The sequence below is a fragment of the Dipteris shenzhenensis genome, chromosome 7 (assembly GCF_047967505.1).
Source record: "Dipteris shenzhenensis isolate YYH24624 ecotype China chromosome 7, Dip_SZ_1.0, whole genome shotgun sequence".
Taxonomy (NCBI): Eukaryota; Viridiplantae; Streptophyta; class Polypodiopsida; order Gleicheniales; family Dipteridaceae; genus Dipteris; species Dipteris shenzhenensis.
This window is the reverse complement of record NC_141602.1, coordinates 2,285,210-2,298,521: the sequence shown is the minus strand read 5'-3', so window position 1 is coordinate 2,298,521 and position 13,312 is coordinate 2,285,210. Positions and strand designations below refer to the sequence as shown.

General features: G+C 44.9%; 1 protein-coding gene across 1 annotated transcript; it reads left to right on the top strand.

Moving 5' to 3' along the window:
* Nucleotides 1-204: 204 nt before the first annotated feature.
* SEF (HIT-type Zinc finger family protein) lies at nt 205-12,962 on the top strand. The gene is made up of 4 exons (XM_087377393.1): nt 205-381; nt 11,439-11,541; nt 12,230-12,354; nt 12,484-12,962. The coding sequence occupies exons 1-4, from the start codon at nt 280-282 to the stop codon at nt 12,685-12,687; spliced, it is 534 nt and encodes a 177-aa protein (XP_087233519.1). The 5' UTR covers nt 205-279; the 3' UTR covers nt 12,688-12,962.
* Nucleotides 12,963-13,312: the final 350 nt, after the last annotated feature.

The following is a 13,312-nucleotide window of genomic DNA, read 5'->3' as shown; positions in this document are numbered from 1 at the left end:
GTGGCAGGCCAAACAAGGTGAATGATAATAAATCATTCATAAGGCCTGCCGGAGATCCAAATAGCGAAAGAGGGTAGAGATGGTGAATTGAAAGGGATGAGGGAGACGAGAGAGAGGCCCTGAAAATAAAATAGCAAGAAAAATCGTGATTAAAAAAAATTAAAAATGGCCATTTATGGCCTTCGGAGTTGGGGGGCTAAATTTTTTTTTGGCTTTCCAAAGAAAAGAGAAACTTGAATTCAACGCGTCAAGGATTTGCTAATGTGAGCTGCTATAGCCATGGACGATGATGCGTTCACTCCTCGACGCGCTTCAATTCGTACGCGCAAGGTCGCTACCAAGATGGGAGCTGCTCTTGCTGATGTTAACAATCGTTCCCAGGTGTGTCCCTTGCAGAAGTACTTCGAGCGCTTTCACTAACCTAAGAGTTGGCAGGAGCTTCTGCATTACAAGAACGTCCGTGCGTTAATGCTAAGTAATAGAATGTGAGCACGGTGCAAAAGCCACGTTGCTGGATTATGCAGGCATAGGCAAAATTTGATGATATGCTATCTACAATAGTAGACGAAGAGCGACGTGTAAAGGAAGCCAGTGATGATACGGATAGCTCTTCTGGATAAATCAAGCAAAGCTGAGAAGAGCGACAAATCAATGCTGAAGTGTGCGGGAGAGATGGGCATGGAGTATGGGTGAGGTGGACTCATGCAGCCATTCCAGTGACTTACCATGATTTGATCAGAGATAGGAGCAGTGTTTCATCCCATTTCTTTGCTTCCCGAGCCTCCCGTTCTTGTTCTCTTGTTCTGTAGATTGCCTGGTCTCGCTCTTCCTTGGCCTCTTGCAGGGCACGGCCATGGTTCTCCTTAGTTGCTTGGGCAATGCGGTCCCTTGACCTTTCAATTCTGATGCTCTTGTGTAGCATGGGTATCCTGGATCTGTAATCTTGCGTAGCGTGATCATGGGTCACATTCTCACGCTCAAGTGTATCATCGAGGAGGCGAGGGCATGGAAGTAGAGGGTTTAATGTTGCTTTATGGATTTCCGCAATGCATTTGACACGGTTTCGAGCGCCCGCTGCACCTACAGGATTTGGGCTATGACCAGGAGATTATTTGGGTTGTCATGGCACTTTATGAGAGAGTTTCAGGCAGAGTCCGGACAAGAACTGGGTAGACAGACGAGATCATGAGCACTATTTGGGTCAAACAAGGGTGTCTATTATTATCGCCTACCTTGTTTGGCCTCTACATTGACGAGCTTGAGACAGTGATGCAGACACAGAGGGACATTGGTTGGTCTCTTAGGAGAGGAATCGGGCCAAAATCCCATAGCTATCTTTGAAGAGGTAGTAAGACACTTGAAGATGAAGTGCTCCTTTGTCTCAACCTCTTGCATGTCACACAATGTGCATATGCACCTCTCCCTAGATAGGCGCTCTGCTCTGCCGCTCTTGATACGAAGTCTGTGTGAAGAGACCCGCACCTATCCAATAGAGATCCTCAGTGAGGGGGTAAGTAGATATCTGTGTGTATCCTTGGGATCAATGAAACCCTCCTTTGTGATATGTAAGTAGGGATCTCTGTAGAAGCTAAGCTTCACTGGGAGTTCGCTTGGTTTCAACTAGGTCTGGAATGTGTGTAGCTGTAAGAGATCCTCACGGATAACTTGGTTGACCTCGTGTGATAGGAGGGGAGAAAACAAAGCGTCTATGCTGTACTGGAAGGAAGGGAGTCTATCCATGTGGAGCCCCAATCGCTCAAACCATCACTCTATACGTGTATATCAGCATCTCTTGTTTCCTCCTACTGAAAGTGCCATAGAAGAGGGCATTGCTAGCCATGGTAGCCTGCTACGCCCAGAGATATAATCCCCATACTCCCTAACTCGGTACAAATACACGATGACTTGAAATGCAGCATCTAGCTGTAATGGGGATGACTCAAACTCAACATGAATGATCTGGTGAGGAACTAATGGCTTACCGCGAATCATCTGTGATAACATGAGAACTTGTAGCCGCTCCATATGGGCCCACTTTGTATCCAATAAGTATGGCTCCCAACATGGACTGCCATACATCCCTGTTGGGCGCATCAAGGAGTCAATTTGCTTTGAAGAAGACACACTGGAAGGCTTGCCTTTGTGTATTTTGGTATTTGAAAAATACCACCCAATATGGAATCACCTACCAAAGTGGAACCATGGGTATTGTGATCCAAACTAAGCTAGAGACGTGGTCACACGAGGATCCTTTTTCGATATCTCTTCATTCTAGGGGCCATATCATGGCTCATCAAGAAGGAACCCAATGTGGGGCTATCTTTGACAAAGCAAAGTATCAATCAGCATGCATGGCATCAAGTAAGTCATTATGGCTCGGTTGGATTGTGGAAGATGTGCATGTAATCCAAAGTGATGAAGTGTGGAGATATGTTGCAACAATCAGACGTGCATATCAATTGCGAAGAACCTTGTGCTCCACATTAAGACAAAATATGTTGAGCTTCATTACTACTTCATGACGGAGCCATAGATCTATCAATTGCGAAGAACCTTGTGCTCCACATTAAGACAAAATACGTTGAGATACATTACCACTTCATGAAGGAGCCATAGATCTATCTACTATGCGATGAAGGAAAATGCTACCAATATTTTTGCCCCAAGGCTCTAGATAATAGATGGAGAATCTCATGCAATCATTGGGTGTAGGCCCACATTGAGTCATTGAGAGGGGGTGCTGGAAATCAACGCCTCACATGTGAGCCCTTATGTGAGGACAACAAAGAGGCAAGTGGTCATTCGTAGCTTGTTGGGGTAAGTATGATCAAGGGCTTGCTCTATGGTGCATGTGTGCATCTAGGGGAGTCACATGTGTGTTTGTGTGTGTTGTAAAGGCACATCAAGTGCTATGATGTGTCTAGTGTGTGACCTAAGTGATGATATAAGACAAAGGCAATCCCACTGATGTAGGGATTGATCCCCACTTATGTACCTTCTCCCCCTTTCTATAAAAGAGAGTCTTCTCTCTCACAATCAATATACAGATTTCATTGTGCTCTCACACCTCTTGCAAGATGCATCTATTCTATCCTACGGGATCCTACAAATGGTATCAGAGCTTTAGGTTCTAGATCTAGCCTAGCCTAGCATTAGATGCTATCCCTAGCATTAGATGCTATCTCTAGCATAAACTACAAGTTTCTTCATCTTCTCCATTTTCCTCCTTCTTCCCAAAATCTTTGAGAGCTCTGTTCTCTGCCTACAAACGACCATTGCCCAAACCCTCTGAGCTGCAAACTCCTCTTGTATGGGCGAACTTCCAGCTGCAAGCTTTTGGTGAAATTTTGACTGTATGTGAAATGCCAACACTCACACTCCTTGATGCCTTTTCTTGCAATGCGACTTGCTGGAGTAGCCATTCCAAAATTCCTCTGAGCCAAGCTTGCACAACAGTATGAGCTAGCTCCTGTCCAAATTTGAAGGGAAATGGTCAACCAGGGAGGGAGAAACAGCAAAAAAACCAGTCGACTGTCAAGCTGCTGGCTATGGCGACGTGACGCGGCATTTCGCCTCTCCTTGCTGGTAACCCTTCTCTGGTATAAGGCCCTTCTTCCTGCATAAAAATCCCCTTGAATAGAGCTATGAGCTGTGAGAATTGCACCCTCCAAGTTCTGGTCTCTGTTTTGGACAGTTTTGACAATGTTGTGAGTTTGATGCTACATTAGATGCTACTTTAGCATTTCTGATGTTTTAAAGTGTTGAATAGCTTCAGTACAACTATGGCTACAGCTTTGCTTTAAGTTGCTACACCTGGATTTGCTTGGAATGCTTTCATTTAGCCACCTCTATGAAGCATGCAAGTGAAAGCATCATTTCCATTATGTTTTGTAGTATGGAATTTGGTTACAAGCCTTTGCTATTCTAAATGCTTGTATTTTGAAGCTCTTCAACTCTTTCTAGCCTTGTAAGAGAGTAGACACTGCCCATTTTGGTTTAGACCCTCTCATGGCTACCATCTTGAATATAGAAAAGTTTAATGGTAAAGGCTTTCACACATGGCAGATGAAGATTAAGTTTGCATTGATGAGGGAAAACCTCTAGGGGCTTGTTAAACCTGCTTCAACTACTTCTTCAACAACCTCTAATGCTGGAGAATCCTCAGCTCCGACACATCCGGCAAGAGATCCTGCTAGAGAAGAGAAAGCCTATGGCATCATTGCTCTTGGCTTAGGAGATGACTATATTCATCACATTTCTGATTTAGAGTCTCCTTCGGAAGCTTGGCAGAAGCTTGACATTATTTTTGGTGCTAGCTCTCACATCTTAAAATTGTCACTTAAGATTGCTTTCTTTGAATTGAAGAATGGCTAGTGGCACTCCTTTGGCTGCCCATGTCAATTATATGCGGAGTCTCATGACTCAACTTGCTTCTATCAACTCTCCAATCACTACAAATGATGCAATGGCAGTATTGCTCAAAAGTATGCCTGAAGATTATGATCATGTTGTTACCACTCTGAAAAATCTTCCTAATCCTACTCTTGAAGGTCTTATTACTGCTCTTCAAGAAGAAGAAAGGCACATGGAACTCCGGAGAGGCAATGACACAGCCTATGCCATAAAAATTCAAAGGGGCAAGTTTTCACCTTTGCAAACATTGTGGGAAGACTAATCACCTCTCAAAAGATTGCTTCAAGATCAATCCATGCAAACATTGTGGCAAAAACAATCACCATGAAAAGTATTGTAAAGCCAAAAAGGAAGAAACTACAAAGTCAGAAACTGCCAATCTACTTTCATTTGATGAGTCTCCACATGATGAAGACTATGCTTTTTAGGCACTTTGTCTTTTTATTTATCATCACTTGGTCAAATTTTGAGGTTCTCTGCCTGGAGTAGTACTCCAAAAAGAATATGTAAATCACCTCTGGTCACCATATGATGTAGACCATGTGATATGTGTTTTGACTATCCCATTTCTGTAAACCTCACAGCCTTGGGAACCCTTGCTAGCATGAGATCCTAGCCATAGATTAATCCTTGACCACCATGAGATGGCATGAGACACTATGAGACTAGATGAATCCTTGACACTGCAAGAGGCAATCCCTTGAGGGGGGTTTGTTGGGGTAAGTATGATCAAGGGCTTGCTCTATGGTGCATGTGTGCATCTAGGGGAGTCACATGTATGTTTGTGTGTGTTGTAAAGGCACATCAAGTGCTATGATGTGTCTAGTGTGTGACCTAAGTGATGATGTAAGACAAAGGCAATCCCACTAATGTAGGGATTGATTCCCATTGATGTAGGGGCTGATTGCCACTATGTAGGGAAGGTATTACCTTCTCCCCCTTTCTATAAAAGAGAGTCTTCTCTCTCACAATCAATATAGAGATTTCATTGTGCTCTCATACCTCTTACAAGATGCATCTATTCTATCCTACGGGATCCTACATAGCTCAGTCTTGAGAATGAAGCTGAAGTACAAAGGGGTAATTTGGTGTTCAAAACAAAGATGAGTTACGAAGCGTGGACTGGGTTATGGAAGGTAGGAGTTCCAGCATAATCATTGTTGTTGCTGAGGTTGGTGAACGTTGCTGCTTGGAGCAACATAATCCTTGGTGTTGCTGGAAGCTGGTGGTGGGAGATGAAGCATCATGGCGTGACATAGCCACCAACAAAAGAACAAAGCCTAGCAGCATAAGCTGAGTTTTAGGGCCAAGATGAAGCTTCATCATGGAAAAAGCGACTGCATTTCTCAAGTTTCACTCTTTCACTTTATCTAGGTCTATCGGAACTATGATGTTCCTTGAGGCTGCAACAATTTTTGGCTCCGTGCCTTCTGTCATCTCGCCCATGCCTTCCGCCGTCTCCCAGGTCTCCTTGGCCATAAGATGGCTATGAACCTTCACTTTCCAGATTGGACGGTTCGTTCCGTCCAACTTCCTAGACTCTCCAAAGTTCGGAATGAGCAAGTTGAATCCATGGCTCGGTGTAGATGACCTCAAGTTTGCAGACCTATTTTGCACTGTCTGTAAGCTGCACCCCCAAATGTGAGAGCTTCTTCCTCTTCAAGGATTCCACCCTTCAGTTTGAAGAAGGTTCCTGGTCTTTTATCTCCTAGGCTTCAACTCAGGAGCAAGGCTATCCTTGGATGATAACCGTCGGCTCTGATACCATGTCTAAAAGGTAGAGGTAGGCTGCTTGCTTAAGGACAACACTACTCCGTAGTGGAAGATTCACCTCAAGATCACAAGATACTAATGGGGAACACAACTCAAATACATGTGCTTTACTTAAATGTAAGAGGGCAAATGTGTGTCTATGTAGCTTGTGGATAAAGAACTATCTTATTCCCCTAGGTTAGTAGTGGCAAACCTGTAAGAGGTATCAGGTCTGAAAGAGTACTCAGATGTGTAGCAACAGAAATATTTATAGATGAATCTCAAGAACGAAATCTTGTTAACATACGTACCAACACTTCTAGAAACAATTGCTGAGGCAAGGTACCAAAACAAGGCTCTGTTTTGCTGCACCCTCTGCAGGAAACTCCTTCTCTTAGCCATGCGCCTCTGTGATGGCCTTCAGTAGCTGCTCAAGATTGCAAGATCTGCTCTGTTGTTCTTTGTTGACAGACACTTCCACTGCAGCTCCTTATGCTCTCCTACGCATGAAACACAGGACAGCGAGAGAGAGAGAGAGAGAGAGAGAGAGAGAGAGACTCCAGATCTGCATGGAAAACTGTGCACAAACTATGTGTGTATGTGTGTGTGTGTGTGTGTGTGTGGAATGGAACGCCTCCACTTGGGAGGAAAGGCCCTATAAATAGGCTGCCAAGTAGCTGACCTATGGGCTGCCATGTGGCTGACCCAGGGACAGTCAATTGACCCAGGTCAGGTCAACTGACCCGTTCTTGGTCAGTCGATTGGCCTGACCAAGGCTAGGTCAAGTTAGTGACCAGGTTAGCTGGCCCCAAGCCCTGGGTAAAGAGCCCCATAAATAGCCTGAAACAGGCCCCAAATATAGAGAAAATAGTACCTCTTTCCACATAGAAGCCCTCACTCATTAGATGTGCTATATTACCATCTCTGTAGGTCATAGTGAGCACAAAGTCCAAAGAAGAAAGCTGGTGATGATGCAACCATGGAACACTAGCACCGCGAATACTTGATTCACCTCAGAGAGAGCCCGGATCCTCGAAACATAATGCCACCTTGAACAGCAAGAAATCTGTAGAGTTGTGATTTCCCATACCAGCGTGCATGGAATTCCAAGTGAAAATGCTAAGCTGTATAACACATCACTCCCAAGATCCTCTGGTAAACACATCATGCACAGGGACCCTCAACAATGAACTTGGAACATAGAATGTCCATAGTCTCTGCTACATATAAAGCAATGAACTTGTGAACACATCTAGTTAATACTTTGTCGCCTGAGCCTTTGCTTGCCAGATTCCACTTATAGGAGATGCAATCAGCCTGCTCTCTGTCCCACAAGCCCTCTCTGGCTGTGGCACATGGGGGGGTCCATTCCTCAGTGCTAGAAAGCAGGAACAATTTGAGTATCCTGAGCTAGGCTGCCTAGGATCATTAGACTTGTCACCAGTCTCGTCATGGCCTTTTGATTTGCCCTTGTCCTTCGACTGGCAATCTTTGGCCACGTGAACTCTCTTCCCACAAGCATAGCACCAGCTCCGTCCTTTCTTATGCACTGTCAAAAGCGCTTCAACACCACCCGGAGTGGCGGGCATCTTACCTTGAGATAGGAGAACAGATTCCTCCTCAAGAGAAGGGAGTAGAGGTCCTCAAATCCAACTGAGATGTAGTGCCCTGGCACCGCAAAGCTCGAGAAACCACATCATACTCTATGAGGATAAGGGCAGCCAACTGAAGAGAGGAGAGGGAAGCACCCAACGCCTGAAGCTGGTCAGGGATGAGACCTTGGCCTTCATTAAGAATAGTTTCTCTGTAGGAAATCAAGACTGTAGAGCTGACCTTGCAAAGTGACAGCCCGCATAGAGGAATCCTAGGCATAGAGATCCTCTAACTTAGACCACACTTCGGAGGATTAGCTAGGGTTTGTACTGTTGGGATACCTTCTTCATTATTGTCCGTATTGCTGAGTGTGCCTTGGAGTCATGGTCCTCCCAATCTTATAGTTTCTCAAGGAAAGCTTTCCTCACGGTCAGCATCCCAGCAAATTGAGTTCTTCGGACATTCGGGCTTCCGCTCTTCCACATGTACCCTTGAAGGATCTCCCAGAGACCCTTGTGGATAAAGCAGACTTTCGTGTTCAGCTTCCAATGAGAGTAGTTGGCTCTGTTGATTTTGTCCTCCTTGTTCACGCACGGGGTCCCATGGTCCCACTCCAAGCACTCACAGACTGATTTGGAAAGTCAGATGATCAGCCCCACTGAAAGGGAGGGTGGGTGGGGAAGAAAGAGGAGGCAGAGAATTGGGGAAGAAAGAGGAGGCCAGAAAAGAAAAGGAGGCAGCAAGGAAAGGAGGAAAGACTTTCCTCTTACTGTCCATACCTTACTTCAGCCTCTCTCAGGCACATCTTCAGCCCAGAGCTTCCTTGATACCTCCTACAGCTCCCGCGGTCCCGAGCAGTCAACCTCTTCCAACAGCCAACTTTGTCAAGGAAAGAAGAGGAGGCGGCAAGGAAAGGAGGAAAGACTTTCCTCTTGCTGTCCATGCCTTACTTCAGCCTCTCTCAGGCACGCCTTCAGCCCAGAGCTTCCTTGATCCTCCTACAGCTCCCGCGGTCCCGAGCAGTCAACCTCTTCCAACAGCCAACTTTGTTGGATCTTTGCATGATCTTGTTCAAGACACATGTTCATCAATGCGCACTGCAATAAGGGTGGGCTGGTTATGAGCCAAAACCCCCGTGATCTGACCACCACTCTTTGCAACACGCTCCAACAGTCCCTCTTTGACCTCCAAACAGCAGCACACAGACCCAATCTGATGCTTGCTCCAAACTCACTTCGAACAGCAGCAAAATACCTTGATCTGGACACCTGCAACAGTCTCTTCTCTAGGTCCTTGCTCGAAAAACATGTCTGCTCTGATACCGTGTCAAACATTGCGCATCCAAATGCATAAAACACGAGAGAGAGAGAGAGAGAGAGAGAGAGAGAGATCTGAGGCAAGAAGCTCTTGTTACAGCATGGAAAACTGTGCACAACTTGTGTGTGTGTGTGTGTGTGTGTGGAATGGAACGCCTCCAATTGGAGGAAAGGCCAGGTTGCCATGCAGCCAACCCATGTGGCCGACCCAGGGACAGTCAACCGATCGAGTTCAGGTCGGTTGACCCAAGCCAAGCAGGTCATTAGGCACGATGTAGATCGGGTCGGCTGACCCCCTTTGGTCAGCTGATCGGCCCAATCAGGGTTAGGTCAACTTGGTGGCTGGTTAGCTGGCCCCAAGCCCTGGGTACACACCTTAAATACAGCCTGATACAGGTTGCAAATACAGAGAAAATAGTACTTCTTTCCACATGCCCACATAGAAGCCCTCACTCATGAGATGTCCTAAATTCTAACAGATGTTGGTGTGCACCTAGGTTTGCTCTGGATCTGCTGAATGTCTACTCTAACACTAACTGATCCCTGGCCTCTGCTGAAATGCAGCCAATAGTGTGGTGTCCTGCAATGACTAACTGTCCCCTCATGGGGCCTATTTATAGGGCATACAGCCCTCAAACTTGGCAGACCCCTGCAAACTGGGCCAACCAGTGTGTCAGCCAACCATAGACTAGGCCAACTGTTATGTATCTAGATGCTAATCCTCGGATTAGTGGGCTACTCCAGCAGGGTTAGAGGTCCTAGGATTAAGGGAAGCAGGCTGACATGGGACTAGAGAACTTGAACACTAGCAAAGGGCCAGTAGGCTACATTTTGTGGCGCTTTCCACAGAGTGGGATGCCTGTGGCATTCAATGTGCACACACCACTGGATTGTCTGGTGTCACAAGATGCTGTACCGATGTTTCCTTGGGAACAGGCTCTGGCGGTATGGGACGCCAAAGCTATGGGCATAGGGCTTGTGCGATTCTGATCTCTAGCCCAATACTTGGGAGTGGCTGGGAGGTCAGTCACCTGCTGATTTCTATTGTGTTTTGCTGATTGTGGTTGCATTTGTGTTTAGGGTTAGATCGTAGAGGGGATGCAAAAGTTGGTATCAGAGCAGCCCCCAATGCAGTGGAGTTGGTGCAAGGTATGCAGTCAAATGTCTTCAGGTAGTGCGATGTATTTCTGCAGATTGCTGAAGTGTTATGAGGTTGATTTCATTGCGATTTATGCAGCATGATGTAGAGAACTGTTTGCAGTAATTTATGGAGAAAACTCCATAGGGATATTGAACCTGCAAGGGGGGGGGACTATATAAACTGTCTGGGAATGACAGGGACTAGGGTTGAAGTGGTGGTTGTTAGGAAAAAGAGTGAACCTGCGAAAATTCGCAGATGCAGGTACAAGAGCCTGAAGCTGTTGGTTTTAACAATCAATTGCAAGTAAATCTGCTGTGACCCTGGTCATGGCCAGACAAAGCCTGAGAAGGGATGCAACAGCTGCACAATTGTTGCTGTGGCTGTCCAGTAGGAGGTTGAGGTGTGAACATTGCTGCAGGATCGTCTGTCAGTGGCTACTTGGCTACTGTAGGATGCGATTGCATGCTGAGGGCCTGAATTAGGCTGTGCAAGTCCACATGGTTGCTGTGTACTGATAGGCACTGGTAGAGGCTGGCGGATTTGGGGTGTTGATTGCGCATCTGTGAGGAGGGTGTGGTGATTGCAGCTGCTCCTTACCCAGATTAGTGCTTCAGAAAGCTTTCTTTTGTGATTTATATGCTCTCTGATCTATTGTATTCTGGCATCTGCACCACTATGGCATTATGCACATTGCAAACATCCTCATCAATTTACATTTCAGTTTTCTATTGATTTTGTGTGTTTTTTAAAGCTGAAATGGACAGTTTAGAGCTGTTAAAAGTTATTTGTTTTCATATCTTGGTGTATTTCTATGTGATTTGATGATGTGTCATATGATGTGGAGTTCCCATTGTGTCTTGATTATTGTTGTATCCTGTTAGCAAGTTTGTGGGTGATCATACCAGAATTATAAAACTGAACGGTTTTGAACACACATCCTCCAGTTGTTGGAATTGCCCTCTGTTTTTTGACTGCCAATGACAAGGACTAGTTATGTTTGGAATTTTCCTCCCGATACTGACTGAGCACTGGATAGGTCCGACCTTATTCAAGATCTGCATGGAGGGCTACTTTGCTGGATTAGGTGAATGGTTTCGTTTGACATGAGGGAATTACAAAACATGAAGTTTTCTGTTTGAGCATAGGAAGTCGGAAATACAAGCATGCACATAATTGCTGGAGTATAAAACTAGAAATGGTGATTGTTGAAATTGTTACTGCAGGCAGCTGTTGCCCGGCTCGATGCTTTAGAGACTGATAATATAGGTGTTGAGGTCGTTGATGCTGATGATGATGAGGAAGCATCCTTTGATGATGAAGACCAAGGTACATAATTAGATGTACATGCAACAGTTTTGGAATTACTTTTAGATTCAGGAAAAATTTAGGCTGCTGATACATCTTTCTCTTGGGATCTTCATTTAGGCTGCTGATACATCTCTCTCTTGGGATCTTCATTTAAGTTGCAGCTGGTGCTAATTTCTTTATCATCTCTGCTGCATTTGGCCAACCAGCACTTTTCCGTGTGTTCAACTCAGTGAGCATGCTAATAATAAAGGTGTGTGTTTTAACACCAGGTTATGGGGAGCGCTTGGCTGTGCTTCTAGATTAGCTTTCATCATGTGTGAGTTTGCCCTCAAACTGACTGGAAGTTTCGTTGTTGGTAGGTTAAGTCAACACGAGTTACACGATTGTGTGCATGATGTCTTTTTGTCCTGACCTGAAGCTAATGTTGGACAGCTACTATAGCATGGGGTCCACACTCTGAACGTCAAACTTCATGTTTGTATCTTTGCAAGTCTCTGCATGCATGTCCACTATTTGTAAAAGTATTATCTAAGAGTATCTAAAAGAAAATGCTATCAACCTTGAAACATTTTCATGAAGGGCATGCTGCTATTACAGCTTTGTTGCTCACACAGCCTGTTGGATTTCATCCATGTATAGACAGTTTTGATCATCTTTTTTACCATCTCATGGTTTTGACTGTAAGGACTGATAACTGTTCGGTTAGAGGGATTTGTGTTCACTCAGAGGAAGCATCCAAAAGGAGCCAAGAGGAAGACAAGACAGGCTAGGGCGTTGGAGAAACTTGAGAGTGCCAGAAAGACAAGGAGTTTTCTTGACCTGCTTCAAGAGGTTTAAATTCATTTTCATTCAAGATAAGCTCTCATGTTTGTTTTCCTTCACCATTGTGACCTGTTAGATCCAAAATGTTATCAGACGAGTTTTCATCAAAACAAAAATCTCTGATTGTTCGTCTTGCAGGCAAAATTGGAAGCATTGCCAGCTCATGTACCCACATATCTGAAAGCTGCTGTTGGCGCCCCAAGCTCATCTGCGCGACGCCATTTTTGCACGGTTTGTGGATATTTTGCGCATTACACTTGCAGTGTATGTGGGGCAAGGTTCTGTTGCTGCCGCTGTCAGAAAATTCATAGTGATACACGGTGCCAAAAGTTTGTTGCGTAATATTCTTTTTCTGGATTAAAATTCAGAATCCACAAAAGAATCTGCACACCAAGTTAGCACAACAGAATTTAGAAATCCATCAAAATTAGGATTATAGAGTAAGATGGGACTCTGACTTACATGATAACCTCCTACATTGAGAGGAGGATGTGCATATCACAATGAATGCAAGCGAGCTGAAGGGAAATGAAGCTGAAGGCTGTTGACATCTATCCTCTACTTGTTTCTTTACTACTCTTTTTCTTGTGGTTCAGTTCTTACAGGCACTAAAGGACTTCTGTAATGAAAGATCTGCTGATTGCTGTGCTTGTTCTTCCTAAACAACATTCCTGGAGAGCACATTTGTGGATCGTTCATAGTCTCTCCAACCTTGCCCCGAGCATCATAGTATGCAGGGCCCTCCATTAAGACAAATGGTTGCGTCTTCCAAACTTCGTGGCTATGTACCATGCATTTCTTCCCTGTCTCACATCTTAGGTGGTGCAAGCCTATTTATACCATCATTGACATGTCTTCTTGGTCCATCACAATTCTAGATTTTTTCTTTCTTTTTGCTAGATTTTTTAAGAGAGCTTTTCTAGATCCCAGTCAATCTATTTAGGAGCCAAGAAACCATGAGAAACAA